Here is a 24,195-nt window from a genome sequence, read left to right on the forward strand (position 1 = left end):
CAAGTCCCAAACCACACCAATCCCTCAAACCATCAATCATCACCGTACCACCACCCCTTCCCGTCTCACCCGCAAACCGCGTCCCACCACTCCGTCCTACACAAACCAACACTTGGAAGATCCCAACGGTCCGCGTACTAGGTCGATGACAGATGAAACACCAGATCTACCCATCCCACTGCTCCCTTTCCCTTCCCGACCCTGAAGATCTCAGCCGATCCCTCCACCCACACCTGACGTCACAAATGGAGCTCTCCCTAGTCTACCGTTTCGAAAACAGAAGATCCCATCGCGCGCCGTTAAACCCTTTTATCCTTTTATTTTTTTTTCTTTGCCACAGTTTGCCTCCTCTTTACCCTGTGGAAGGAAAAAGTTTGTCCTGTCCCTCCCCTTTGACACACGTAACCTCTCACAAGCTTCACCTTTCACCAAACATCATAAACTTTGTCCGTCTGATACGTAGAGTAAGATAGATCTTCGAGATGGTGGGTATCCGCATTTTTTCTCGCCTGCTTGGTGCTACATAACATCCAACTCTTCCCCCTTAAAAGTAATGCTGCTGCTAAACAAATGCAATATGCATCCTGCTCTCCCCTCCCAAACATACACATTAAGTAAAAACACAAAACGAAACGAAGAGCAGAAAGAAAAAAAAAAGTCTGTATCAGAAAATAAAATTGTGGCAGCACAAGAAAACAAGGGTAAAAAGACCCAGCAAATCCCTTGATAACCCACCACCCCCCCCTTAAACCCCCACTAAGCAAAAAACGTTTTGCTATGCTGTCAAAAAAAAAAAATGCTGCTGGCCAGCCACCCCTCGCCCGTTTTTGCTCCATGACTCCCCGCCCAAAAAAGGTAGTGTGGTGTAAAGTGTGGTAAAAGGACATTCCCATCGGCCGTTTGCGTGGTAATGCGTTGTGTGGCTTTTGAAAAAGAAAAAGAAGTGTTGAATGATATAAAGTACCGTTAATAATCCCGCCCTGCCTTTCATGTAATCTTCCCTGTAGTAAATAATTCTTTCATACATAAAAAGACTTTTGTTCCTCGCGTCGTCGTTCATTCCTGGTCGTCCTTGATGTGCTTCATCGGATGCATTATGATATTGGGTGCAAATATTTGCCCGTCTTGCTGATGTAATAACCAGGGGAAGTCGACGTCCTCCTCCAGCTTGCGGCCTGTCCACGCGCTGAAGATTTGACGAGGGAAGTCCGATTCCCACCAGAAAGTCAGGCCCATGCCCCGAGGGTGGTCGAGATTGTCGGGGCCGTTGCCGGATTTGCTGGCCTGGGGACCACCGCGCCACCACTCATCCTGCATCTTGTCATCGCCGTTGTCGCGGTGGAAGACGGGGTGCTGAGGGAAGCTGAGCTTGAGTCCGTGCCAGAGCGCAAAGCTTGGGAGAGTGGCCTCGCTTGGCACACGGATCCCTTGCTCGACTTGGGCTTGGTGAATGGCCAGGAGCAGCGTTCTGCTGCCACGCATGATGGCTGGTGGGCAGTAGTAGCGGGGTGTCTGAACGCCTTTCTTAAAGCCGTAAATCCACTCCTTGAACACCCAGCTATTCGGTTTGTTGGCGTCGTTGCAGTACGAAGTCGTGATCACGTCAGCCTCTTCGCCGACGCCCCAGCGGAAGGTTTCGTTGCGCGGGTCGGATACCGGAGGCTCGGGCCCAATGGGCAAGATCTCCCTCACTCTCATGGGACCCCAAGCCAAAGACCCGCCGTTGTTCGCCTTGTCGACCTGCTTTGAGAATTCTTCGTAATCTCCGATTTCGTTAATCATATGCCAGAAAGTGGCACGCTCGAGGGCCTGCTTGCGGGGCTCCTCGCGCGCAAAGAGTGCCAGCCTGTCGAGCATCTTGCCGGCATCACCCATGAAGCGCATGTCCATTTCGACCTGCCACCAGTGATCAAACTCGGGGTAAAAGAGCGCGAGGAGCTGCATGGGCTGGAACACCTGCCACATGGTGCTAGCGTAGCTTGTTAGTTCGCCTGTCAGCCAAAACGAGATATGGGGGTTGTCGCCATGTCGACCCGGTTAGCTTACCGATGCTCCTCAACGTCCGGGTACCAGCTGTCCAGGAGCCGGTTGTCCCACAGAATCGCAATCGAGGCAAACTCGGGAGGAACGCCGGCATCCTTCAGACCTTGCTCGTACAGCTCTCTCGAAGCAAAAATCTCGGGCTTGTATCCCTCGTAATCCTTCATGTCGACCAGAAGAATGACCTGGTACTCGCCACCGGACTTGAGCGACGTTTCAGCAATGAGCGAGCGGATGTAGTACATATCCTCAGACGAGTACTCGTATCCCTTCCACACGCGCACCACAATGGCGGTCCTCCTGCTTGGCTCGAATTCGTGCCAGTGCCTGATTTCCGAGAAAGGGGCGTTCTTTCGGTAGGTGAATCGGGTCTCGATGCGCGTGTCGTTCAATGGCTCGGCGGCTTCGGGGAAGCGCTCTCGGTTTCGGTAAAAGCACTCATTCTGCAGCTTGCCCCAGTCAAGGTTGGCCCAGTCGACCTTTTGGCGCTTGTAGTCCTCCTTGTTTTCGCCGTAGCCATAGGGTCCGTAGCGGTTTTCGGCCGTCATGTAGGTCAAGTCAAAGCCGAGGGCCTCAAAGGAGCCGGCAAATGGGATTGGGTAGGCTGTCAATGGCATTGTTTGTTAGAACAAAGAAAACCGCGTGAGATAACGACGCCGAAGGGAGCGCGCTTACGGCCATCAATCTCCTTCTCAACAAGGTCGTCGTCGGGGCTATGTCCCAGAAGGTGTCCACGGGGACCGTAACAGGGAATGCGCGGAGCGAGTGGTGGTAGGACATTGTGAGTTGGCATCCGTTGTGGTTGTTTCCGCAGATCGGGAAGCTGAAGGCCGAGCCGTGACCAGTGCTCTGAAACATCGTTGCGCATCGACACGGTGACGAACCAGACGAAGCATATGGCGAGGCCGACGAACAGCGCCTGACGACTGAAGGCCAGGCGCCGTATCTTGGGATGGGCCAAAGCCAGACGGTTCATGGCAGCGGCAGCTTTGGACGCGGGCGATTTGTCGCCCGGTCTGCTGTAGGTGAAGGCCTCCAGGTTGGCGGGTGGTGGGGGGATGAAGTGGGAAAATTACGGTTGGTGGCTTCTGGACTGCATCGATCGTGAGAAAGAGGGGAGCGGCGTCCGGGTAAAGACAACGACGCAACGACAATAAACGAGCGACAGGAGCGACTGCAATAGGCAGAGGCAGAGTCAGGCTGTGAAAGCAAGCAAGCAAGCAAAGCAAGCCAGAACAAAACAACCGCAGCGAACACAAGAACTCGGCACGATAATAAATGGAATGGAGAATGAATGAATGAATGAATGGACAGGTGCGACGGCCTGTGGTTTGCGAGTTTGCAGTTGGCAGGATCAAAAAATTGGGATTGCCAAGTGCCTGGAGCCCTTTCCTTCTCCCCTGAAGAAAAACCCCTGAACGACGCGCAGACCAGTGGACTATCCCCACATATTTGCTTGGAAAGCCCCCGTTTGGGAAAAGATGGGGCGCTATTCGCTGCTGGGGTTTCCTATCGGCACGACACAACCGCCTTTCCACCTCCCCGTTGCAAAGCCAACCGCAGCGCCGAGACATTGCCTCCTCCAGCTGCGCTGCGTCTTTCCTGTTATCATGTCGCATTTTATGCGTACACTTCTTGGACGGCTCGAGAACGGCTTGACTGGCATGGGCAATGGCGGTCTTTGTCATAAATCAGATGAAAATACACGTGTGAAAATCAGGGTCCGGTGTCAGATTGCAAGCTTGCTGCACTTCCAGGTTGGCGTCTGTCAGAATCAACATGGGTGCTTCCAGGTTAGCCCTGGATTCAAATGTTGGAAGTGGACACTTCGGATGGAGGCGACCTAAGCCAGATCAGGTTTAATATCCATTTCAGGGGGCTGTACCCCCACGATCACAGCGGATAAGGTGACGCGATCCCCCGCGAGAAGGTCGTGATAAGAACTTGTACGGTTATTATTTGGGGGCACATGTAAATGCGCTTCACTACATTCTAATAGTTTATCGTCATACAATACCTTGAGGATGCAAAGTTGTGAGGACTCACACTTCTTCCAGGCCAAGACTGTGCTGCAACTCCAAACATGCGCCAAGTCAGCATCTCAGCATAGACCTACGGCTTACCTACTCGAAAGGGTAGCGAGCAATCTGCACCAGAGGGGAGACCTCATCCATTTTTCTGAAAGCATTAGCATTCTTCCGCTATCTTGACTGAATCATTCCTGCTTGCCTTTCATGATCCCGGGTATATCTCCAAGTGCCTCAATATCGCCTCCTCGCCCAAAGTAACCAGAGACCGTTGGTTCCTAAACGTAAGCCGCAATCTCTCCCCAAAGCCAAGCCCTTTACCTCATGTCCAGCCACCTTAGTACCGGTGTCTCGTGGAATAGTCCTTGGGGCTGACCACCAGACCACGGCCCTTCTTCGCACCCCGATATACCGTCTCGATAATGTCGATGAGCTCCTGCTTGTCTTCCAGCACCCACTTGATCTTGTTGTTGTCACCGGTGCCCAGATCGATCATCATGTGCTTGTTGCGGAAGAAGAACATGAGGGTGCACTCGTCGTAGAGCTCGTACATTGTGTTGAAGTCGGGGACCTTCTCGATGTCGCAAACGTCTAGAGTAGAAAGTCATGGTTAGCGTTTGCTTTGCGCCAAAGCCAAAAAAAAAACAGATAGAAACGGAGGGAAAGCTTACAGATGACTGCAAAGTTCTTGACCTTGTCGGCGATGCGGTAGAGCACCTCATCTTGTCGCATACACGCACTGCTGCCATCTCTGCCAAACCTGATGACTACCAGGCGCTCTTCTTCGCTAAGGATAGCTTGGTCGACGTGCCAGCCGGTCTCCAAGTGTGGCAGTACGAAACTAGAAGCCGTTGGTTGGTTAGTAACTAACCGACAAAGACACAGGCGGCTAAGGGGCGGGGCTCAACATACGACATGGTGATATATACGGGCTGGCTTGTCGCAAAACGGCTCGGTGTAGTATTCGAAATGTAGATAATTTCGTTGCTGGCGTAAAATTTGGCGCGCAGGAGTTTGATGTAGTTGCTGCGGCAGGATTAGAAAAGAACGAGCAAGTTGAAGTGAGTGAACTTTCTGGACCGTCGCCTTCTCGAAGGCTGTCGAAAAGCCCCCACCGCGTTGCATCAGATTTGCTGACGTAACAGGGCCTGGCCTACCAGCCTTACGGGGCGCACGGTCCACTCGCTCTTTCGCGTCGACGCGTTAATGGTTTTGGGGAGACCCCTCTATTGCCTCGTGAGCAACACCACCATTCAACAAGCCAGCACTTTCCAGCGTTGTCGCGAATCTTTCAATTTCCCAAATATTCTCAAGTCTTGAAAATGACAGTTGAAGCCCCTTCCACAACCCCCGCCGCGCCGGCCGCGGCCCCAGCAGCCACCCCCCCCCTAAAAAGACACGAAGAATACCAATACCTCGACCTCGTCCGCGACATCCTCGAAAACGGTGAACTCCGCCGGGACCGGTATGCCCCCTCTCTCACTCCCCCTTTCCCACTCATCATCTAACCATCTTCTCTCCAGAACCGGGACAGGCACCTACTCCCTCTTCGCCCCCTCCCCCCTCAAGTTCTCCCTCTCCACCCCAACAGGAACCCCCCTCCTCCCCCTCCTAACCACAAAACGCGTCTTTACCCGCGCCATAATCCTCGAACTCCTCTGGTTCATCTCCGGCTCCACCTCCTCCCTCCCCTTGTCCTCCCAAAACGTCAAAATTTGGGACGGCAACGGCTCCCGCGCCTTCCTCGACAGCCTAGGCCTCACCCACCGCGAAGAGGGCGACCTCGGCCCCGTGTACGGCTTCCAGTGGCGCCACTTTGGCGCAGAGTACGTTGACTCCAAAACCGACTACACCGGCCAGGGCGTCGACCAGCTCGCGCGCATCGTCCAGACCCTCAAGACGAACCCGTACGATAGGAGGTTGATCCTCTCGGCGTGGAACCCAAAGGACATGAGCCAGATGGTCCTCCCGCCCTGTCACATGTTTGCCCAGTTTTATGTCTCTTATCCTAGGTCGAGGAAAGAGACGGAGGAGGGGAGGGAGGTCAAGGGGCATCTACACTGTCAACTGTACCAGCGGAGTTGTGATATGGGGTTGGGGGTGCCATTTAATATCGCGAGTTATGCGCTGTTGACGCACATGCTGGCCCATGTGTGTGATTTGGTGCCGGGGAGCTTGACGCACGTGATGGGGGATGCGCATGTGTATTTGAATCATGTTGATGCTCTCAAGACGCAGCTGGAAAGAGAACCGAGGGAGTTCCCAGAGTTGGAGATCAAGAGGGAGAAAGGGGGAAGTATTGATGGGTGGAAGTTGGAAGATTTCGAGATCAAGGGGTATAACCCGCACAAGGTTATCTCGATGGAGATGTCTGTATAGTTCCAAGCTGATTTGGCATCATAGATAAAGTTGCAGGCGACTGGATTTTCAACCCAAATAATTAGACATGTAAAGCAGAGGCGGTATATTCATCTGACACAAAAGTCCATGCTACTTGTTCCCAAGACTCTTTTCCATCGCGGTATCAAACCCTTTCTTCTTACTTGGTATGCACCGGCACCTCCTTGCTCTGCGTAAAGTGCCTCGGCAACCTATTCTCCCCCTCCGCATACGGGAAACCCGCCTCCTCCCTCGCCATATCATTCACCCACTTCTCATTCCCCTTCAGCCCCCCCTTCCCATGCTTTTCCACGCCTACCTCGTTCCACTTGGCCGCCAAATAAAACCACCCGAGCGCGTTGCCCACGGTCCCGATCTCATCCGACACCCCCGTGGCAGCAGCATGGCTCATCTTCTTCCACAGCTCCTCATCCGTAAAGAGCTCCATCAAGTGCCCCGCCACCGCCTTCCAATCCCCCGGCTGGACCAAAAACCCATTCACCTTGTCCTTGACCTGCAGCGGAATGCCCCCCGTGGCAGTCACAATCACCGGTCTACCCGCATGAAGTGCTTCCGAAACTTTGACCTCGAAACCCTCCCGAGTTGACAACTGCAGCACGACGTGCGCGTTGGCAAGCAGGGTATTGATCAGCTGATCATTCGGATCCAGCCTCATGACGCTCACATCCTTGATCAGGTCAGGGTAGTACGTCTCGAGCTGGCTCATGGTCTGATCATAGATCAGGCTTGCGTCTGGATCGTCAACGGACCCGTTTCCGCAAACCACCAACTGAGGCACATCGGTGAGCCCTTGCTTGTCACACCTGCGACGGAATTCGGCATAGGAGTCAATCACGGTAGGGATGCCCTTCGCAGGGTCAAATCTCGCAACTTGAATGATATACTTCCTCGCTGGCCAGTTCAGCTCCGTCATGCGCTGCGAGTGGCAGGCCACGTTGTAGATGTGGCCGTAGTAACCGCTGTCCCACTTGTTGAGGTGCTTGTTCAGGCCGTCGAGCCAGTCGGTTGTTGCGGGGAGGTAGACGACCTTCTCTCGGGGGACAGTGTGGGGGACAAAGATGGGGATGGGGTGGGAGATGAACATGTCTGCGCCTTGGATGTTGGACCACAAGAAGTCCCAGATGTCGGCTTGGGGCGAGCCGGCCTTGGCGACCAGGTCGCTGCGGATCTGGATGTGGGAGCGGTAGAGGACGGGCCGGTCAGGAGTGGCTTTCTTGATCAGGGGGATGAGGCCGGGCATTTGCGGGTCGTCAATCTAAGACAACGTCAGTAACCGTGGTACTGTAGGAAGAGAAAGAACTCCCCCACGCTCCCGTTGTGGTGGCTGTGGTCAGGTGGACAACCTTAACCAGGGAACGTGCATGATGGAGGGTAGACGTTGGTTCGAGTGAGAGGGGAAAAAAAGACTCATAGAGAGGAAAGTACAAGGTACCTACAATGACAATATCAGCACCACCGTCCGCGGGCGAGCACAGTGGCCCACCCTCAGAGAACCAGTAACGGTTCGCATTGTCGGTGATCCAGTCAATGATGGACTGCTTCTCCTCGGCCGAGACTCGTTGGTCGGGGTGGCTCACACCCTGGAGAATGTTGTGGATGTTCTTGGTGATACGGAAGACACCAGGACGAGGCTTGGGGACTGTCCAAAAACGTCAGCCTCACAGACTCCTCCGAACAGAGCTCAAGTTGTATCCTCTACTTACCATACCAAGTCAAGTCCACCCCCATGAGACGGGCAAAACGGACCAATGCGTGACGCATCAGAGCCACACCACCACCTTGAGGTGTGGAACTGAAGAAGGCAATTTTGGTCTTGTTCGCGCGGAGCTTCTTTGCATACGTCAACATGGTCTCCCACGTAGCATGGCTGCAAGTGTCCTTGTGGTTCTGGACTGTCGTAAGGTGGGCTCGGAAGCCAGCATCAGTCTGGACAATTCCTCGCCAGCCAACGTGAAGAAGAGGAACAAGAGAGGGGCCGAAGTTCCTATCAGGTCCCATTAGCGTCTGCCGGTTGAGCTCGAGTTGTACGCCAACAACACTCACATGATACACTTCCGCGCCATAGAATCAGCCTGCTCGTCCACCCTCTTCACATCCCAAAACGACTTCTCCTTGTGCTCATCGTCCGGCCGCATCACAATCGGCACAATATCCAGCTCCAGCCACAGCCTCGAGCACAAGCTCGGGCTCATGTACTTGAGCGTCGTGGGCAGACCAGCACCGATAAACTTGGCAAAGTTCTCGTGCTCGTACTTTTCCACTTCGGCAATCACGTGGTCAGCAATCAGATCGGCCCCCATCTTCATGGCGTCGTCCAGCATAATATGCTTGACGGAAAAGTCCACGAGATAGACTGTGTCGTGAATTGCCAGGGCTACGACGGCCGTGTGGTCGTCTGAGAAGACGGCCGAGACACCGAGGTAGAGGGTCTTGTAGAGACAAAAGCCATCATCAGTTTTTATGTACTGTGAAGAGAACAAACAGAGACAGGCAGGCAGGGTGGCTAGCTTACGGTGAGGGCAGGACCAAAGTGACCTTCCTTCTCCACCAATGTGCTCATCTGGCGCTTGCGGTGCACCGAAGTGCCCGTGGAGAACTTGCGTCCCTTTTCGAACGCCATGGCTGCGTTGACAGCGTGTACGACAGGACGAAGACTCTTGTGGTTGTAATGATCGGGATGGGATCGATTATCTGTATGTGTATGATCTGAGCTCTGCTCGTGTGGATCTGCAAACAAAGAATTGGCACGATCAGAGGAAGTAGATTGTTGAGGTTGAGCGAGAGTAGAGGGAGCAACGGGGGAGGACAAAGGGCTTATAGCTCTTTCCTGTTCCTGGATCGCAGCTGGGGACGAGGCCAGTTGACGGGCAAAGCGGGGGGACCCAGACCCGTTCTGGGCTTGGGATGGCGAGGATGGGACGACGGTTGGCGCTGGGAGGCTGTCGGTGTTTTCGTTATGGTGGCGGGAAGCAAGGGTGGTCGACGGTGAGGAGGGGCGCTGATCCTGATCCATTGTTCAAGAAAATCGGGAAAAAACAGCTGTCGAGCTTGCTATGGACGCGGGGGGAGGTCCTCACGAGGCGGTGACGCAGGTATTCGTCTTGCAGCTGCAGCCAGGCGGGTCCAGTGGGATGCTGCGATGCAGTGGTCTGCTGCTCTCTGCTCTGGTACAGTGGTACCTGAGGTACTTGGTAATGTGAGGCGGGGTAGGAACAATGAGCTCAGCTCGCGCAAGCGTAAGACGATGGGGGACGTCCGCCGAGGAGTATGTTCTTTGTCGAGTCAGGTTCGATGTCAGGTCGGTGCTTCCCGAGGGACTTCTCTTGGGTCCAGACTGCCGGGAATTGGTGGTGTCACCTGCGAGATTGTCAATTTCACTATCCAAAACCTGGTTGATCTGTGTGCCTCGAATGGGCGAGAACGACAATGGCGATATCTCGTCGTTCCATGAAGCTCTTCTCACTTTTTGCCCCCTGCCTTGTGCCACCCTCGACGTGGGACACACGGTGCTTGATCCCCGCGCCACAGCATGCCACCCATCTCGCTGCCGGAGGGCTCACAAGATACGCAGTCTGTAGATGGCCCTGGCAGGGCAGGAATGCATCTCGTGCTTGGGGTCACGGCGGGGTTGGCTTGGAGCCCACAGAGGTCATTGGACGAAAGCTACCACACCTGCACAATACATGAAAGTGCAGGTGGTAAAGTCGGTGAGAATGTCCATCACCAAGCCATGGCTGTGATAACTGTGGTTCGGGGCTTCTCTCGAAAACAAAAAGAGTTGTCCTCGTCCGGCCACGGCCCGCGACCTGTCGGCTCGGAGACGGTGACAGCTCAGAACGAGACTATCGACTCCATGCGCGAGTCTGAAACGGGCACGTACAGCAAGGTGTAGGAGCGAGAAAATGGAATAGTGCAGGAACTTACAGCAGAAATTCTTTTCTTTTTCTTTGCGTAACGGTCTCGCTGAATAGCAACAGCTTGTCTGAGACCGGCTTCCGAAGAATCTGATCTGGACGGTGTACGGGTTGCTGAGAATTTCTCTTCTACTTACTGTCAGATCATCTGAAGGATCAATTTGAGATGGAATGATCTCAGGAAACTATCCGTCAGCATTCCCAAAGTTTTGAGACGAACCTTTCTCTTCTATCACGACGTCTTGGAAGTGGTGACGTCTTGGTTACAGTGTCCGTTGTAACCGCTGTTAGCGGGCTTCTAGCGTTGGAGATGTCGTGCGGCTAGCGGTGCAGTTCACAGGGGCCTGAGCTAGGGGTGTTGACAAGGGGGTGATTGGATGCGGGGTTGTGAGGTTGTGAATCTGCAGGTGGAATGAATTGGATGGTGGTGAGGGATAGGGGATGTGAGACCAACAGATCGAATGAGCTGTTTAGGTAGATAATCGAGCTATGAGTAATGAGCTATTGATTGTGTTGGCAAACATCACACTCAGTCGTGGGTTGATGACTTATACATCAGCTTCAACTGCTTGATGGGCCACTTCAACGAGATCATACGATGGCTGGCTATGCTGAGGGCAGAAAATATCCCACGACTGCTCGGCTATCATGCAACTGGGAACGTCTTGGAACATGTCGTTGATCGAGATCTTGGGCTTGGTCAGCGGCTCTGGTGCCCGTATTGGCCCTGAAGGTGGGCCTCTGCAGGAACTATTTCTCAGAGTAACATGTGGTTTGGCGGCAGTGCCGGGCAGTCAGGTCATCACCAGGTATTCACATGTGGACCGTATCGACCAATTTGGTGCTTTGCTTGCTGCCAACAAGCTTGGAAGGGTGAAAGAAGGACTCATATCCCAGGATTTCGTGCAAGTCCCTGCACTCAATATGGTAACCTATACGATGACTTACTTATACGATCGGAGAGAGCGGAAGAGGCAAAAGTATGCCAACCCACTGAGTACGAGAGGAGCTTGAACAACTCAATCATATCATTACCAAATATGAACAACAATAAGGATAATCCGTACTCCGTGCTGTGTCCTCTGAGGATGTCCCAACTGTCGTCCACAATAGCCTTAGCATGGCGGGGAAGAGGGGCACCGATGATCCGAGTCCCATGGAAGGGTGCGGGGCAAAACGGGGAAGCGACGAGTGCCCCACTCGGCTTCTGAAGCCAAGTGCTTGGTGACCATAAACTGCACACTGCACGGGCCAAGCCGCCCAAGGATGGCCTGTCAACATTCGACGATGCTCCTTCACCACACCCCCCGTGACACCACGACACCATCTTTGTTTTACTGTGTCACCCCAGGGCGGTATTTGTTGAGACGGCGGTGTCACGTCCCGACGAGACATTTTCAGCCTCCACACATCACGGGACCCTGAAAGCTTTTCTCGTCCACATCCTCCAAAGACATGGTCGGATTTTGGGTCGGTGCCGGTCGACCGAGCCGAATCGAATCCTACAGAACATTTGACATTGATCGATGATCAGTGTAGAGGCTGGACTAACAGGTAAGACGTCAATGGTATTCAATAAAAGAACCCCCATCCTACATACGCAATACGCTCTCATTTACATAATACACATTTCGTCTGCCTCCTTCTCCCGCTCCTTTAGTCATATCTCTTGGCAACCGTCTTCCAGTTGATGATGTTCCAGATGGCATCAAAGTACTCGGCCTTGCGGTTCTCGTACTGGAGATAGTACGCGTGCTCCCAGGCGTCAATGCCCAGAAGAGGCACAAAGGCGCCGGTAACGGGGTCCTGGTTGGCGCGGGTGACGATGCTCAGAGTGTCGCTCTCCTTGTCCTTGACGAGCCACGCCCAGCCGCTGCCCTGGATGCCAGCCAGAGTGGTGTTCATCTGCTTTCGGAAGTCCTCAAAGCTGCCAAAGTCGTCCTCAATGGCTTGCTGCATTACACGAACACACGTTAGCACAATCTCTAAAACTCTTGCTCGGGCCCAACGTACCTTGAGGTCTCCCTTAGGCTCACCACCGCCCTCCCTGCTGGCAGGGGCAAGGTTCTCCCAGAAAAGAGAGTGGTTGACGTGACCACCACCGTGGAAGTTGAGAAGAGGCGCAATCGAGGCAGCCTTGGTGAAGTCACCCTTCTCCTCGGCCTTTGCGATATTTTCCAGCGCCGTGTTAAGGCCGGTCACATATGTTTGGTGGTGCTTCTTGTGGTGGAGCTCCATGATCTTGGAGGAGATGTAAGGTTCGAGCGCATTGTAGTCATCTGTAACCAGCACAGGTAAGTACAATGCCTTATCATGGTAAGTTGTAGCTAGCTACTGGCGTCAATTGCGACAGATTGTGGCAGCGGCGTGGCTGGCGTGTGGGAGTAGCCCCATAGAGGGCAACCAATGTAACCTCTTGACTGTTCAACACTTACACGGAAGATCTGGGAGAGTGGCCTTGCCGCGAACGAAGCTGGTGCTGGCGAGAGCAGCAGCAGGCTTGACAGCCGAAGCCCGGAGAGCTCCACGGAGCGCGGGGACGGTGCGAAGAAGAGTGGAAGACATTTTGATAGTGATGGTTGTGTTTGCTGTTGAGATAGGGGGTCAATTGAGTGTCTGGCGGTTTAGAGTTTGGAGGCGTGCCGTAAACATACCCTTTGAGTTCCAATGATGCAGACTTGGGACGTCAAACTTGTTGGGTCTGGTCTCAGGAGGGAACCTCGATGGAAGCTTCGGTTACTATCAGTCACAATTCCGTCATTGCCCCACCTCAAGCTACCCCAGTTTCGGCTGTATGAACTGTTGTCTGGGCCGCCAGCTGGCACGAGCGTCGCTGACCTAACAGAGGCGCACTGCCCCTCCAGGATGTTTCGCGTCCTCTCGAAGCCCAAAATTCAGGGACCAGTCGAGGTTGGACTTGCGGTTGGAGTTTCTTTCATTCTTTGCATTGGATCGCCTCACTACCGCGTCGTCATTATGTCTTACTACGACATTGACTCTATTCTCACCGACGCAGAGGTACCAGACTGGTCTCCTCCGAACCTTCTCTCTGTCACTAACCGGCACCTTGATGGCCACAGAAAATCCCATGTACCTTCCAGCTCGACATTCCTGACCTAGGCTACCTTGACAACACCCCGAACCAACCCCTCAAAGCCGGAACAAAAGTTAACCTCCCACTATGGCTCGCCGAAATGCTTGTCATCGCCAACACCGGCGGTCCCGATAACAAGACCTTTGTCACATTCGACCTCCCCCGAGCTCTCGGAAACGACGTCGTTCAAGCCCTCAAAGCCGACCCTCGAGCCGTCCCATTACGCGACCAGAGCGCCCATTTTTACGGGCTTGCAACACACATGATGGATCTATCTGAGGAACAAGAGCTGGGGAGTGTCCTGCGCAAGACGTTCGTCACTCGCGCTGCCGAGATCTCATTACATGCTCGCAAGGTTGGGGGCGTCAGCACTAAAGGGAAAGGGAAAGAGGAGGGGAGTAATCTTGGGATTGGTGGTGCTGGTGAGGAGTTCCTCAGAGGGCTGGACGAGTGGGAGAGGAAGCTCTTCCGCAAGGCGCACGACGGCGCCAAGTCTGGGAAGGAGTGGATGGACAGTATCAAGAAGAACTGAGGGACTGGGGAGAATCTCTTCAAGCAAGAGGTGGAGGAAGCCAACCCACGCCCTCGCCATCCCTTCAATTCCCAAGATCGCCACCGCCGACGAAACGAAGAAATTACAATATGGCCAGCGCCTGTTGTGGGATCAACCCGTACGAACAGCTGTACCAAAACCTTACTTGATGGCATGGGTTCATGCTCTAATATTTGGGCTGGCTGGTCGTGGACACGCCGGCCCACATTGGACCTCGGGGAACCATTTGTTGAAATCCAAATTCGACGTGACAAACCAAGGATGGCGCAGAGAACTGCATAATAACCTTAAACCGGACCAATGGACACCTAGTTCAATCGGTAATCGGCGCAAGATCAACTGATATTGCCTTCTTCGATTCCAGATACGGAACAACTGGGAAATACGGTGCGCAGGCGTCAAAATGTGGAATAGGTATGATAGGCCATATCGCACGGCACAGCGTTGCCGGTGTAGGGCTCATTCTGTGGCAAGACAGCACACATATATTATGCACAATACAGGAGAACATCAAACCATCAAATCTGTGTAGTTTGGGACTATCTTGATGTTTCGTCTCAGTTTGCGAGCACTTCCTCAGCTGTCAGGGTTTTGCCATCCTTTTTGAGCTGGGGTTGGCGGTGGCAATCATGGACGCAAGCTCCACAGAAACACATCAACAAAGCACCAGCCCGGCTAGCGCAATGGTAGCGCGTAAGACTTCTAATCTTAAGGCTGTGGGTTCGAGTCCCACGTCGGGTGCAAAACGAGTTGACCCAAGACTTGGTCAGCTTGCATTCCTTTTCAACCCCGCTTTTTTGGGGATATTGTAGATTTCTAATTACTTTTCCCATTCTACTATCTCTTCTTATGACGATGGCTGCCCTGGAGATGGCGAGGCACCCCTACTAAGACTCCTCGCTCTTCCGATAAGCTTCGATACACCCAGCGACGACGTCTTTTTCTTGAGGACGTAGATTTTGGGCATGCAGGCTACGAAGCCGCTTCCGGAGGGAGGATTGGGAGATGGGAGGGCGAAAGGGTAGATGGTGTAGTTGTCTGAGAGCCAGTGGTGGACTGAGTAGAAATCGCTTTTTCCCCACGGGGTGTGTTGTTAGTATCTTGGTGCGGATTGGCGACTGATGATAAGTGCACCGAGTGTCTTTTTTCACAGGGACAAGATATGTAGGGGGGGGAACTTACGTCCATCTACTGGGTGTCTCTGGCAGGTTTGAGTCCGCTCCGTCTGGCCAGAAGGAGAACTCTTTTACAATGATACCTGGTCTGACGTCGAGCTCTTGGATGAGTTTCAGAAGGGTGTTGTTGAGGGTTGTGTCGAACAGGAGGGTGTGGGAGTTGATTTTGAGGATTCCTTTGTCGATGTACTCGTGGGGGGATTGAAAGTCGGGAAGGAGAAAGGTGCGGTGCTCGAGCTGAGTGTGGTTGTCTGGTTTTTTGCGGAGGACGCGGGACATGTCTTCGAAGAAGTAGGATTGGCGGTTGATGTTGTTGTACTGGAACTGTGGGTGGATTATACTGTTGTTGGGTGGAGGGTCGATGGAGGGGGGCTTGCTGGAGGAGCTTTGGGACGGGGGTTTCTTCTCGGTGGGGGATAACTTGGGCTTTTGGGCTTTGTGGGAGACGGCTCGGGTGAAGTGGAGGAGGTTGGTGATGGAGATGTTGGATTGTTTGAGGTAGTACTTGAAAGGACCGCCGGGCTCGCCCATTTGCTCAAGGATGTGTCCTGCTAGGGGTCCTGTGTAGAAGATATGTTCGGCGGTGAGGATACGGCGCATTATTTGGTAGTAGCCCGGTTCGTTCAAGGGGTTGGGCTCCTTGAGGTCGTCTCTTCTGTAAATCTTGCGCTCTGTGAGCCCGGGTGGGAGTGAGTCGATAATGTGACATATTCTTGACCGATTTCAGTAACGTGTTGGACCTCACAAAGCAGCTCTGGACCTACGTCGCGTTGTCAACCATGGCCCATTCTTGGCGTCTACTAGTGATGATGTTGTATGCGGCTTGAATATGAGGAGGTACTTCGAGATAATTTTGAACAAGGTAGTCAGCCCTTCTGACAACCTCGTTCCTCCGAGCATAGCCCGGGTGAGTGTCGAGTTCTCCAGGCTCGATGGGTTTTGCACGTGGTTGCGACATTTCGATGCTTGTGTCTGTGAGGTGGGTGAGGAGCAGCGACTGAGGCCGTAGGGAGAGGTTATATGTGAATATGGGGTTCGTCAAGTGTGGGAGGTATTGCTCCGGTGGATTGGTCCAGACAGGTTGCTCCCTGGGCTTCGGCCCTGAGGCCCACAAACCAGTCTTGATAGTTATAGGTGTTTGCTCTCGGAGCTGTTTATTTGAGTATCTCTGAATATCATTAACTTTTACACATCTCTGCGGACGCCCGACATCACGTGGGGAGTTTCTTTGTTACCCAAAGCTTCGTTGGTGACACGAACAACTGCGGGCGGTCTGTTGGTTTCATTTTGCGGGCAGCATCGTGATGAACTTTGAGACACGAGACATACAAACGTGCCATACGTGTGAATTGTATGGGGTCGGATGGTGAATGGAGTCCAGACGGGTGCTTTGGCCCTTTTGCCACTCGGCTCCAACCGCTAACTTTTGGTGGGAGGCATCCCGAGAGGGCAGTGCAAATTACGTATCACAGACCGCCGTCCGGAACCAGCTCAGGGGTCCAGGGGCAAAACCATCGCGTTCTCATGCTAGGAGAGAATTGTCGTGGAGCTCACTCATAAATGATTGATGGTGTTGAGAAAAGGTATTCTGCCGCACCATACAGCTCCCACACCACGAAGTCCAGTCAACGTCTGTCAATCACTGCGCACAAGTGCGAGCTATCCCCAACCTATTTGATGCGCACTGTAACCCTTTATCACAGTCGTTTCACTTTACCCAGCCAAGTCTAGCCACTCAGGCTTATGAGTTCCGGAGCTATCGTACGTCTCCAACGACCTGGCGAAAACGAGGCATGTGAAAAGAAGATTGGAGAACAGCGATATCCCCTGGCACCACACCCAGCCACCGAGACATTCAGTAGACATTGTTCAGGGTAGATAAAACCACAGGTAAAGAGTCTGTGTGCCAAGAAGAGTTGGCAAGAACACATACCCGCGGTAGCCTTCGTAAGAGTCGTGGATAATACACCAGAGGATTACCCTCCCAAGACCTGTCCCTGCAAGTCAGATCAGTGCAGCTTGTCGGACACGGAAAATGAAACTTGTTTTCCGTCTTACACTGGCTGTCCTCTGGAAGGATGCAGGGTTGGTGGTTGATCCCCAATCGTTGATGATCATCCAAGGTCCAACCTTGTCACCTAACCATTCTCCAATTTCCGGATCAAGTACAATGTGATAAATGAACCAGATGCAGATATAGCCAAGTTCTCTCGGCCATGCCAGGGGGCCAGATCTAAAGAGCGCCGAGAACAGGGATCATCAGTGTCGAGATGGCGCGTTGGAGAGCTTTCTCATGCAGCAAGTCCTCTATCTGTACTGTGCGACGTATGGGGTTTTCGGACAGGCTTAGGTAGACTTCGTGGTTCCGATAGGCGATTAAAACGAGGACTTGTACTGCTACCCATCCTATAGACAAACACCAAGCGGCAGTTTGAAATCCGAGTGGTATCGTGACAAAGACTAGTTTGATGATGACGAGAAGACAGCAATGGTGCCGAGAATCTTGACGATCAACTCGACATAGGATTCGTTCCCCCTCAGACTCTCCCTGGCGCTGCCAATAGACCTGATGCCACCAGCACGTGGACTCCTACGGCCGAGTTGGTCATCTTCTGATGGATTTAAATTTCGATGTCCATGAATATCTCGTGTCGAGGCATGGTCGGTGATATCAAGGCTGCTGGCGGGTGACGCTTCGCCAGAGTAGGGGATATCTCCTAGCAGGGGTGATCTTGCTTCGTCGTCGTCGTCGTCATGTCCCTGGGCATCCGGGTTTTCGGACCAGCGGTTGGAACTCCGGCGCTTCCACCAAGAATTAGTTGGAGTTGGGTTCACCAATTTCCAGGATGCCGGGAGGCTGCCGCGACTTCGTAGAAGTAGCACAGCTGTGGCAGTCATCCGTAGGTTCCCCCGGAGCCCCAATCCAAGATCAGCTCTTGTCAACCCAATACAACGGATGGTCGGCCAGATGCATTGTGACAATGCGAAGATGATGAGGTTTCGTGTCGGTGTGTTGGCATTCGTGGCTTGGGTTGGAGTTGGCTGCCTCCGAAAAGCGCTGAAAGTGGCCACCAGCGAGAGCGAGCCCAGCCTTGGGACCGGCATTGTCGCTAGTTCCTTAGGTACCCAGGCAGAGTCATTTTGACCAAAAGAGTTTAAGTTGGCAAAAGGAATCTGTAGGTATTCTTTGAACCGTGATATAGCTATATAGGTCGGGACCCGATACTTTAGGTACTTGAGCCAAATTGGCTCCTGTCAATAGCAAACCTGAGAAGTCGAACCCATTCCAGCCATCATTGTAGTTGCGGTCCGTCACCAAACAAAGATTCAATCTGATCTTGCTCCAACACAGCATCAAGCTTCGCCTTCTCCTCAATAGCTGCGACTTCCGCAGGAGCAATAACAACCTCCGGCTCCTCGGTGCCTTTGTTGTCCGCGCCAGCAACTGCCTCAGCCTTCATTCGGCCAAATCGCGACCCAAACGTCCTCCGTCTTTGGATCCGCGATCTCACAGGACCTAACCCAGGTTAACCATTTTATTCCTGCACGCCATACGTCGCGCCAGTTGACTTACCCTTGACAGGTTCACGACCTTCGGCTCCCCTCCTCGAGTTCACCCCCCCACAGTTCGGCGCAGAAATCGGCACCAACGACTGCGGAAACGGATCCAACGGACCCCAGACATTCCCATTCTCATCCCTCCCAACACCCTTGGTCAAGAACTCCATCTCCCGAAACTCAAACGGCACGCCGTTGGCGAACAACCCCGGGATGTCCATCTCGGTCTGAACCCACACGTTCACAGGTTGGATGTAGCTCCCTGCCAGAATTCCGTTCCTGGTCCTCCGGGTGATGGGGACACCGTCAATCTCAGCTACGGCACGATACTCCCTTGTGTAGCCAAACAGGATCTCATTGCGGTACTCGAACTTGTTCTGGAAGTTACGTCCACCGCGAAGACCGACGCCGGCGATCATGCGTTCTGTTGTCTCGCCTGTGCAGGGGTTTACGTCGAGGGCGTAGAGGGTAACCGAGGTGCGGGGGTTGGAGGAGAAGCCGATGAACTTGGTGGGGTTTAACACCGGTATGGTTGTTTGGGGGAGGGCAGGGCAGGGGGCTTACTCTGGAGTCAGCGATTTCAGCTGCCGGGCTGGGACTGAAGATACCGAGGAGAGCGAGCTCCATGCGGATGTAGACAATGTCATCGCCAGTGGTGATCTGAACGTTTTGGGCGACGATGCTGAAGGCGATGACTTCGTCGCCGCGCCGGAAGCCACTGAAGGTGATGAGATCGCCCGGGAGGAAGGGGGCCATGACCAATGGGTCGGGGGCGCGGCTAAGGGTGACAGTCAGAACGCTGAGTTGACCACGATGTTGCGGATCGCTTACAAGATTCCGGGACGGCCAGTAGGCCGATTGCTCAACGGACACAAGGGATCAGAACCGTTGCGGGGGATACACATAGGAAACCCTGAAAACGCAGTGATGCTGGGACTTTGATCATCCGCCGTCATGAACGGCGCACCGTCATACCCAACAGAGAAGACACCGTTGGGATCGCTGATGCGGACGGTAGGTCCGTTCTCGATCTTCATGCTACCATCAGTGTAATTGAGGGACTCGATGAAGCCGAAGCTGAGGCCCTCGAAGAACTCGGTGATGACCACCTGACCGACACGGGGGTCTCCCTCGATAGTGTTGCCCATGACCTGTAACAGGTATTAGCCAGCCGCTAACTTGGAGTCGACAGCAAGCGGGGGCTGTTTACCAAGGTCTCAAACCCAATGAAGTCTGACTTGCTCGCGACAAAGTCTCTCCACGGCACCCACGCGGCAGGAAACTGGACTAAGAGGTTTCTTGGGATGTTCAAAACGAAGCCGTTGACGGTGATTGTACCGCCGGCGTTGTAGGATGTGTCATTGGCGGTGACGGTTGCGTCCTCGAACGCTCCCTGTACCCAGATAGGAGAGTCATCTCGGAGGACCTGGGCGAGGACACAAGGGAGGAACAAAGAGAAAAAGAGAAAAGAGAGGATCGAGGTGAAGATGTGACACCTCATGTTGGCAGTGTTGCTGAACGAGTCAAGGACGGACGCGGGTACCTGACATAGAGCCAGCACAAGTCTCTGTTGAGGCTCATGTCTTATATAGGCTCTTCTCTGCGACGGCTCAGTCATCACAGTCATAGTCCATGTTTCTTCTCAGCGGCAGCTCCAATCTGTCAAGGCATGGCTCTCTGGCTCACTTCTTCGTGACTCGGGGGCAAATATTTCAGCTCGGCTCGACCTGCCCATCGGCTTGGTCATCAAGGTAGAAGCGAGCTATAGACAATATTCTGAGATGAACTCATCCATCAGGAGAATCTAGAGTCTGTGGCCTTGTGTCAATAGAATCCATGTGAATACAACATAACAAACATATAGGTTCCTGTTAAGCGAGCAGATGCCGACTATCACAGAGCCAAGGCCAGTCTAACATCATGTGCCGCTTCCTTTGCAGCTTTATTCCCCACCATCAGAGATTCGCTAAATCTTTCTTCCCGACGTTAATCCTTCAGTTATTAGGACAGATCTCACACCTCCACCATTTCAGGTAGAACTTGTAGGAAATTTCCTCCGTCTCGTCCCGGCTGAGATTCCTGTTGGGAGATGGCAAAGACTCGTGCAACAGTCTACATTGTCTTGGGTGTAACCCGACAGAAAAAGAAAGGTTCAACGTATAGCCGATGATATCCAGAGTAGGTAAGGGGCAAAACGGGGGGGCTCATTAACAGTCCAAGAGCGGGCCGTCGCGTGGGAAGGAATAGGGGTCACGCCCACTCGGCTTCTTCCCGATGACGTGCTGGGGTGTTGTGAGACGCCGCTCTCTGCCGAGTTTGGCTGCTGGAGGGTGCCCATATCAGCATCGAGGATCGACCTGCATGGGACTATCGGGTATTTTAATTTGCTCAGGGCTGAGCGATAGCGGCGGTAGTTGCCGAAGCGAAGTTCACCCCCCCGGCGCCCATGGACGTCTCGTATTAGTCTGCCCCCCACACACCCCTTAGAAATCTAAAGATGGAAACAAGAGCGTGTGTCGTTGACCACAAGTTCGTCACCACACCATCGCTACATCGGGATTATTGTTTCGCCACTGAGAATATCGCAAGAAGAAACGAAGTGCGAGATGAGTTCATCTGGAGCTGACATACCGAGGTTGCTGGCTGGGCATTGGCTTGGAAGAAGAGATGGCAACTCGAGCCGAGCGAGCCAAATCGAGATGCCCTCATATATCTGGGTGAGCAAATCTATCAGTGGGATATCCAGGCCTTGGATGTTATCGCCGGTGATCTGTTTTAGACACTGCCATCGTCCACCATGGTGCTGTTCTGTTATCTCAAGCTCGCAGCCCTTGCAGTGGTACTGGCCCCCCATCTTTCAAAAGCCCACCTCTTGCGTCGTCCTGAAGATGCTTCTTCAGAAAAGATCACGGGCAGCCATGATCACCTCGGATTTCGTTCAGAAACAGAGAACCACCATCTGGTCAAGAGGAAGCACCCAAACCTGAGCCCAGACTACCCGCTCATGTTCCAAGTCCCACTTCCTATCCCTCCTCTGAAGCAACCCACCCGGTAAGTCCCCACGCTGCCATCTTGGCCTCGGTCCCTACCATCGGACTGACACCTCCCAGAATTGTCAAAGTCCCCACTCTGTCCAACATGACCTCCCCGTTCTCGAACCTTACCAATGCCAACACCACGATTCCCAGGTTTGTGCATTACTACGAGATTGAGATCAAGCCCTTCCAGCACTCCATCTACCCGGACCTCAGTCCCGCCAATCTTGTCGGCTACGATGGCATCTCTCCCGGTCCCACCATCATGGTGCCACGAGGGACCGAGTCCGTCGTTCGCTTCGTCAACAACGCCCACGCCAACAGCTCCATTCACCTCCACGGATCCTATTCTCGCGCTCCCTTTGATGGTTGGGCCGAGGACACCACCGCCCCTGGGGAGTACAAGGACTATTACTTCCCGAATCGGCAGTCGGGCAGGATGATGTGGTATCATGACCACGCAGTGCACATTGTCTGTTCCTCTCCATCCTGCAAGTTCCAAGTCATGGCACGCTAACCCATACGAAAACCGCAGACAGCAGAGAACGCCTACATGGGCCAAGCAGGCGTGTATCTCGTCTGCGACCCAGCAGAAGATGCCCTCAACCTCCCTTCCGGCTATGGCGAATACGACATCCCCCTCGTCCTCGCAGCCAAACAGTACAACCTCGACGGGACACTGTTCTCCACTGTCGGGGAGAGAATCAGCCTCTGGGGTGATGTCATCCACGTCAACGGGCAGCCGTGGCCCTTTCTGAACGTCGAGCCACGCAAGTACCGGTTCCGGTTCCTCAACGCGGCCGTGTCAAGATCGTTCTCGCTATACTTTGTCAAGACAAGCAATGCCGGCGGGCTCAACGCCAAACTTCCCTTCAAGGTCATTGCGAGCGATTCGGGGCTGTTGGAGAAGCCAGTTCAGACTTCGTACATGGTTTGTCTCCTCCCAGTCTCTTTTCTTCCCTGAAATGGTAGCTAACCAGTTGACCGCCAGTACATCTCCATGGCCGAGCGCTATGAAATCGTTTTCGACTTCTCCTCCCACGCCGGACAGACCATCGAGCTCCGCAACTTTGCCAAAGCCGGCGGCGCCGGGGTCGAGGACGACTACCAAAACACAGACAAGGTCATGCGCTTTGTGGTTTCCAACACCACCGCCAGCGCCGACACCTCCGTTGTCCCTGCCCAACTACGCACCGTTCCATTTCCCCGTCCCAAGACAAGGAGAAAGATTGACCAGCACTTCAAGTTCCACCGCGCCAACGGTCAATGGCTCATCAATGGCGTTGGCTTCGCGGAGGCCAACAACCGTATCCTTGCCAATGTCCCCCCCGGCACGGTTGAGATCTGGGAGTTGGAGAACACTACCGATGGCTGGTCTCACCCAATTCACGTGCATTTGGTGGACTTTCGGGTTATCTGGCGTCGACGGGAGGGTAGGCGCGTGGAGAAATACGAAAGTGAGGGGCTCAAGGATGTCGTATGGCTTGGGAGAGAGGAAACGGTGCTGGTGGAGGCTCATTACGCTCCCTGGGACGGCGTGTACATGTTCCATTGCCACAACCTCATCCACGAGGACGACGATATGATGGCCGCATTCAATGTTACTGCGTTGCCTGACTTTGGGTACAGCAACTTCTCTGCCAAGTTCTTGGATCCCATGGAGCCGAGGTGGAGGGCAAAGCCATTTGCCATGGCAGACTTTACCGCACGGACAGGGCCATTCTCAGGGGCGGCGATTGACCAAAAGGTGAAAGACTTTGCTGCGTCGGACGCCTATAGGCATGCCGACGAGATCATGGATGGCTTGGATCAATACTGGAGGACCGCCAGCCAGCCTGTTCGGAGCACAAGTACACGATCATCTGCAACCAATACCCGATCGACCACGAGCACAGGGACGCGAACCACTACCACATCTAGGGCAACGACGACATCGAGGGCAACAACATCAACACCAACAACTCGAAATTTAAGCACCCGGCTTCAAGCAACCACTCGTTCATTCATTACAAAATCATGGGACAGTTCGGCAACACAGTCGACACTGCCGCCGCGCTTAACGTCTAGGCCGCTGTCAAGTTCTCGTCCGCCATCCACAGCAACACTGTTCTAGGTAGCCAGATGACACTACGTGTATCCGGAAACAAGGAGGTTTTGCAGGTCTCTCTATGTATTGACCTGTTTCGCTTTCTTCATCTATATATTCATTCCAGTACTATTCAGTTATGTTTCATTTAAATGCCAGAATCATTACAGAAAATCACGATCGTCACCAACACCGTTGATGCCTCTGTTAAGTGCCTGTTAAATTTGCAGTTAACACCCCAGTTGATCTAATAATCGTTCCCGTCACCCGCGTGTTAGTTACACTCTCATTTAATATGGGCCCATACCGAACA

At 53.5% G+C, this 24,195-nt stretch overlaps 9 protein-coding genes across 9 annotated transcripts, besides 1 other annotated feature; 3 read left to right on the forward strand and 6 right to left on the reverse strand.

Annotated features, from left to right (window-relative positions):
- Positions 1-1,056: 1,056 nt before the first annotated feature.
- On the reverse strand, positions 1,057-3,016 carry PODANS_5_1780 (uncharacterized protein; the record flags this gene model as incomplete). Its single annotated transcript, XM_001904116.1, has 3 exons — positions 1,057-1,969; positions 2,047-2,644; positions 2,716-3,016. The coding sequence occupies 3 exons, from the start codon at positions 3,014-3,016 to the stop codon at positions 1,057-1,059; spliced, it is 1,812 nt and encodes a 603-aa protein (XP_001904151.1).
- A 1,388-nt stretch (positions 3,017-4,404) lies between these two features.
- Positions 4,405-4,984, reverse strand: PODANS_5_1770 (uncharacterized protein; the record flags this gene model as incomplete). The annotated part of the gene is made up of 3 exons (XM_001904117.1): positions 4,405-4,658; positions 4,739-4,908; positions 4,980-4,984. 3 exons carry the CDS (start codon positions 4,982-4,984, stop codon positions 4,405-4,407), a joined length of 429 nt encoding a protein of 142 aa, XP_001904152.1.
- A 550-nt stretch (positions 4,985-5,534) lies between these two features.
- Positions 5,535-6,446, forward strand: PODANS_5_1760 (uncharacterized protein; the record flags this gene model as incomplete). Its single annotated transcript, XM_001904118.1, has 1 exon — positions 5,535-6,446. The coding sequence occupies one exon, from the start codon at positions 5,535-5,537 to the stop codon at positions 6,444-6,446; it is 912 nt and encodes a 303-aa protein (XP_001904153.1).
- A 160-nt stretch (positions 6,447-6,606) lies between these two features.
- PODANS_5_1750 (uncharacterized protein) lies at positions 6,607-9,480 on the reverse strand (the record flags this gene model as incomplete). The annotated part of the gene is made up of 5 exons (XM_001904119.1): positions 6,607-7,635; positions 7,742-8,106; positions 8,171-8,451; positions 8,511-8,896; positions 8,980-9,480. The coding sequence occupies 5 exons, from the start codon at positions 9,478-9,480 to the stop codon at positions 6,607-6,609; spliced, it is 2,562 nt and encodes an 853-aa protein (XP_001904154.1).
- Positions 9,481-12,037: 2,557 nt separating this feature from the next.
- Positions 12,038-12,946, reverse strand: PODANS_5_1740 (uncharacterized protein; the record flags this gene model as incomplete). Its single annotated transcript, XM_001904120.1, has 3 exons — positions 12,038-12,334; positions 12,395-12,660; positions 12,817-12,946. 3 exons carry the CDS (start codon positions 12,944-12,946, stop codon positions 12,038-12,040), a joined length of 693 nt encoding a protein of 230 aa, XP_001904155.1.
- A 105-nt stretch (positions 12,947-13,051) lies between these two features.
- Positions 13,052-14,007, forward strand: PODANS_5_1730 (uncharacterized protein; the record flags this gene model as incomplete). Its single annotated transcript, XM_001904121.1, has 2 exons — positions 13,052-13,399; positions 13,462-14,007. 2 exons carry the CDS (start codon positions 13,052-13,054, stop codon positions 14,005-14,007), a joined length of 894 nt encoding a protein of 297 aa, XP_001904156.1.
- Positions 14,008-14,697: 690 nt separating this feature from the next.
- Positions 14,698-14,769, forward strand: a tRNA (tRNA-Arg).
- A 437-nt stretch (positions 14,770-15,206) lies between these two features.
- On the reverse strand, positions 15,207-16,161 carry PODANS_5_1725 (uncharacterized protein; the record flags this gene model as incomplete). The annotated part of the gene is made up of 2 exons (XM_001904122.1): positions 15,207-15,915; positions 15,968-16,161. The coding sequence occupies 2 exons, from the start codon at positions 16,159-16,161 to the stop codon at positions 15,207-15,209; spliced, it is 903 nt and encodes a 300-aa protein (XP_001904157.1).
- Positions 16,162-19,588: 3,427 nt separating this feature from the next.
- On the reverse strand, positions 19,589-19,909 carry PODANS_5_1720 (uncharacterized protein; the record flags this gene model as incomplete). The annotated part of the gene is made up of 1 exon (XM_001904123.1): positions 19,589-19,909. The coding sequence occupies one exon, from the start codon at positions 19,907-19,909 to the stop codon at positions 19,589-19,591; it is 321 nt and encodes a 106-aa protein (XP_001904158.1).
- Positions 19,910-21,899: 1,990 nt separating this feature from the next.
- PODANS_5_1710 (uncharacterized protein) lies at positions 21,900-23,909 on the forward strand (the record flags this gene model as incomplete). The annotated part of the gene is made up of 3 exons (XM_001904124.1): positions 21,900-22,259; positions 22,332-22,727; positions 22,788-23,909. The coding sequence occupies 3 exons, from the start codon at positions 21,900-21,902 to the stop codon at positions 23,907-23,909; spliced, it is 1,878 nt and encodes a 625-aa protein (XP_001904159.1).
- Positions 23,910-24,195: the final 286 nt, after the last annotated feature.

The sequence above is a fragment of the Podospora anserina genome, chromosome 5, assembly GCF_000226545.1.
Source record: "Podospora anserina S mat+ genomic DNA chromosome 5, supercontig 1".
In the NCBI taxonomy this organism is placed as follows: domain Eukaryota; kingdom Fungi; phylum Ascomycota; class Sordariomycetes; order Sordariales; family Podosporaceae; genus Podospora; species Podospora anserina.